Source organism: Sorghum bicolor, unplaced genomic scaffold (assembly GCF_000003195.3).
Source record: "Sorghum bicolor cultivar BTx623 unplaced genomic scaffold, Sorghum_bicolor_NCBIv3 super_525, whole genome shotgun sequence".
Taxonomy (NCBI): Eukaryota; Viridiplantae; Streptophyta; class Magnoliopsida; order Poales; family Poaceae; genus Sorghum; species Sorghum bicolor.
This window is the reverse complement of record NW_018396602.1, coordinates 1-4,804: the sequence shown is the minus strand read 5'-3', so window position 1 is coordinate 4,804 and position 4,804 is coordinate 1. Positions and strand designations below refer to the sequence as shown.

Here is a 4,804-nt window from a genome sequence, read left to right as displayed (position 1 = left end):
AAACGTTTGCTAGTTTTTTCTTTCTTGTTTATCATAATAAATAAAATCACGTGTGTTCAAATTTATTTTTCTTTTTAATTGCTAATACATACGCCAGCATGCATTCATATTGATGTTATTTATTATAGTTGCATCCACGCATCCATATTTTTCTTTTTCCAATTAATTTATTTATTAGTTGCATGTATGCATCTTGATGTATATTATTTTTTCTTTTTTCGAACAATCCGCGGCCAGCGGCGGTGAGTTTTTTCAAGGAGGCTCTCTGTTCGATCTATATGTCGTGCTATATGAGTCATTTGTCATCTGTGATCTTATATGTAAAATGTAAAACTTTTTCTAAACCAAGATTCCTCGTATACCTAAAAAAGGAAAATCAATCTTACATGAAAGATACAAGACTCCTATTAAACCAAGATTTCTCCTTAACCCAGCTCTAGCCTCTCCAATTAAGTTTGTTTCGTTGCCGATTGACTCAAAGACCAATCATGATCAACGCTATTCACGCAGGAGAATTCATACGGGTCATCTCATACCACATTGTCATGAATAGGTTGATTTTTTAAAATTGGCGTGAATATATCTCAATTTGATTTGACTTCCTATTGCCGGTAGATCTTGTATGTATATTCTTGAACAAGTGATCATGCATGCCCGATCTTAAGCATGCACGGTAAAAAGAAAATATGCTCTTAATTCTTTCTTGAAATTAAAAAAGTCGAAACGGCTAATGAATTGGACTTAAAAAATCAGAAAAGCTATGCATGCGGATTGGAATTGGACTCCAATATGCAAATATGGACTATTATATTCCGTTTTTGGAATCTAGGAGGAATCTTGGTTTAGGAGGAATCTTATATCTTATATTATGTAAGATCACGGGTGACAGAAGGCACATATAGCACGACGTTTAGATCGAACGGTTATTAGAGAGGGAGAGCTCCCTAAAAAAACTCGCTCTTTTTATAGTGTGATGCACGATCGACAAAGGTAGAGGAAGTGAGTCCGGATTTTTTTTTTGTATTTTATATAAGAAAAATGGGAGATGCTCGGCCGATAAAATGGATGATTGAAAAAAGATTGACGGATGGCAGTTTAATTTTGACGTGGCTAAAAGAGCTACTTCCTCTATCTTTCGATAAGTCATTTTTTTACTTTGATAAAATATATGTAAGAAAATAATATTATTTGTCATGCAGAATTAGTACCATTAGATAAGTCATTGAATATATTTTTCATAATAAAATTATTAAAGATAAAAATATTTTTAATATTTTTAAAACCTAATCAAACCTAAAAAAATGACTAGCACAAAATCCATATCGAGTAGTTTCTAAAAATTTAGTTGTGATGTTTTTTAAAAATATTAGTTTATTGGGCTAAAAAAATTCTAGAGCTCATGATTGTTCATGCTGGAGGCGACGAGAAGCTAGTTGTCAATATATCAAATAATACGTCAACTAATGGTTATGATGTGAGAGAGACTATTTTTCACGTAGGGTTTCCACTAATGGCATGCGTACTATTTATTCACATTTGATTTGTTAAACCATCGATGAACAGATCCTAAAAAGATTAGCTGAACTATTTGTTAATAATTTTTTGGGGGTCTTTATATATTTTGCTTAGGCCTGGTTTAGTTGCCAATTTTTTTTTGGAAAACACTACTGTAGCATTTTCGTTTGTATTTGATAAATATTGTCAATCATAGAGTAACTAGGCTCATAAGATTCGTCTCGCAAATTACGGGTAAACTGTGCAATTAATTTTATTTTTGTTTATATTTAATGCTCCATGCATGCGCCGTAAGATTTGATGTGACGGAGAATCTTGAATTTTTTTTTGCACTTTTTGGAAACTAAACAAGGGCTAATATAAAAAAATTTCTTAAAACCAAAATAGTAAAGAGACTGGCCTCGGCCAATGACGAGCCGATTGGAGGACCAACTAGTTTTCGATAGCCAACAGGTGTCCTATCGGCCGTTGAATAGCGACAAGATGCTAGTTTTGCAATTTTATAAGAGAACACCTAAATCCGATTTTATAATTTTTTTCAACAAATCGGATATTTGGGCCAACGTCTCTTGGACCATTTAAGTTTGTGGGCCGTTAAACGTTTGGCCCATTAACCCCCTATATATATACTATACAAAGAGCACAGAAAACCCTATCTCTGCTCACCTCCCCCAGTCACCCATCTCTACCGCACCGCAGCCGCCGCCCGCCCCCGCGCCTGCGACGCGATCCGGCGCCGGCAGCGAGCTCTATCTCCGGCGACGCCCACGGTAAATCGACTACAAAACAGCTTCTTCTCTTTCCCCTCTCCCTTACCCTGTTACTGTCCCTTGTCCCTTAGTCGAATTGTCTGTGATCACTTGTAAGATTGTGGACGGGATCCTGTCCTTATTCTTAGTTACTCGAATTGTCTGTTTGGTCTGGTCACTTGTTTGGTCTGGTCACTTGTAAGATCGTGGACGGGATCCAGCAGCTATAACAGGTCAACCGCAATAAACTGCATTTTTTTGGTTATTGGTGCTACGTTGCAACTGCTTTTAGGATATAGGACAGTTTTATTTTCCTGCTATGTGCTCGTATCATGTTTTCTGAAAGAAAAAATATCGTATCTCTATATCCGTATCCTCCTGATACTGTGTCCATATCCGTGCATATGCTATGCAAGCGGCTCGAGCCCAAATTGCTATTATTTGATTGTTTCGTGTGTTACTTCGATGGTCTCTCTCTTTTTTTTGAGGAAAATAAGTTGTGCTGTAGATCTTAGATTAACGAGGCTTTTGTGCTCACAATCCTGTGAAGTATGAGTTTTCAGTTTACTTTTTTCTTAGCCTTTTGTGCTCACAATCCTGTGAAGTATGAGTATGGTGTATATTAATGGAATACTGTATCCTGACAAATACTGCATGTTAAAACATTTTTATTAACTTTCTGAAATGGTTAATAATTTCCCTCTCTTTGTTCCTGACAACTGTAGTGGTTATTACTTCTTTGCTGCTGATGTCAATGTCAAAGTTTTCAGTATAGTTATTTTCTCATGTTTATTATTGTATTCTTAGTAATACCTGAACTTTCAACTGCAGGAATAAATATTGGTATTCGTAGCGTGACCTTTATAAGAAGTCAAGATGGTGAAGTTCACAGCTGAAGAGCTCCGTGGTATCATGGACAAAAAGAACAACATTCGTAACATGTCTGTTATTGCTCATGTGGACCATGGTATGTTCAGAACACTGCTCTGTTAGATAGCATATATATACATGCATTCCTTAATGTTTTCAAGCCTTTTTGATTTTGATGTCAAGATTAATTTTGTTTCAATATTTAAGCTCTCTATTGTGCCTGAGTGCTAATGCTTCTATTCATGCTGCATTATCTACTATAGGCCTATATCACAGACATTTATCCCCTAATTGCTTTTTTCATCTACAGTTAATGTATTGCTTTTGTCTGGATATTGTGGTATACATACTATCTGCTGGCTGTATGTATTAGATTGTAATATACTACTACTGAGTTGTTAACTTTTATGTTTTCAACATTTAAGCTCTGTTACAGCTAATGTTTCTTTTCTCGCTGCACTATCTATTTTAGGCATAGTTAACTGCTTATGTTCAGATATTTATCACATGTAGGAAATACATTGTATATTTTAGATATGGTGGTTTACATAGTATCTGTTCATAATTATATACTCTAGATTGTAATCTACTACTGTGTTTGTTAACTTTTGATTTGCTTGTCTGTCCCTAATATTGTACTACCATATGATGCACATGTTGAATTTCCTTGCTGTTCTTATATGCTATTATAAATTCTTTGCAGGCAAGTCTACGCTTACAGATTCCCTTGTGGCAGCTGCTGGGATTATTGCCCAGGAAGTTGCTGGTGATGTTCGCATGACTGATACTCGTGCAGATGAAGCAGAGCGTGGTATTACAATCAAATCTACCGGTATCTCTCTTTACTATGAGATGACTGACGAGTCACTGAAGAATTACAAGGGTGAGAGAGATGGTAACCAATACCTGATCAACCTTATTGACTCGCCTGGGCACGTTGATTTTTCTTCGGAAGTCACAGCTGCTCTTCGCATCACCGATGGTGCTCTTGTGGTGGTTGACTGTATTGAAGGTGTCTGTGTGCAAACTGAAACTGTGCTTCGCCAAGCCCTTGGTGAGAGGATTAGGCCAGTTCTTACCGTGAACAAGATGGACAGGTGCTTCCTTGAGCTTCAGGTTGAGGGCGAGGAAGCTTACCAGACCTTCTCCCGTGTCATTGAGAATGCCAATGTCATCATGGCAACATACGAAGATAAGCTCCTTGGTGACGTCCAAGTGTACCCAGAGAAGGGGACTGTTGCTTTTTCTGCTGGTCTGCACGGATGGGCCTTTACCCTCACTAACTTTGCCAAGATGTATGCATCTAAGTTTGGAGTTGATGAATCTAAGATGATGGAGAGGCTTTGGGGTGAGAACTTCTTTGACCCTGCCACCAAGAAATGGACAACCAAGAACACAGGCTCCCCTACCTGCAAGAGAGGATTTGTTCAGTTCTGCTATGAGCCAATCAAGCAAATCATCAACACCTGCATGAACGACCAGAAGGAGAAATTGTGGCCCATGCTGCAAAAGCTCAATGTTACCATGAAGTCTGATGAGAAGGAATTGATTGGCAAAGCTTTGATGAAGCGTGTTATGCAAACTGTGGCTACCAGCAAGCACTGCACTGCTCGAGATGATGATATTCCACCTTCCTTCCCCGGCAAAGGCTCAAAAGTATCGTGTGGAGA

The 4,804-nt window shown here is 37.7% G+C and overlaps 1 protein-coding gene across 1 annotated transcript; it reads left to right on the top strand.

Annotated features, from left to right (window-relative positions):
• Positions 1–2,160: 2,160 nt before the first annotated feature.
• On the top strand, positions 2,161–4,797 carry LOC8155509 (elongation factor 2; the record flags this gene model as incomplete). Its single annotated transcript, XM_021450660.1, has 3 exons — positions 2,161–2,285; positions 3,096–3,231; positions 3,838–4,797. Coding segments are annotated over exons 2-3 (1,051 nt in total), but the record flags the coding sequence as incomplete, so codon positions are not given.
• Between the last annotated feature and the right edge of the window lie 7 nt (positions 4,798–4,804).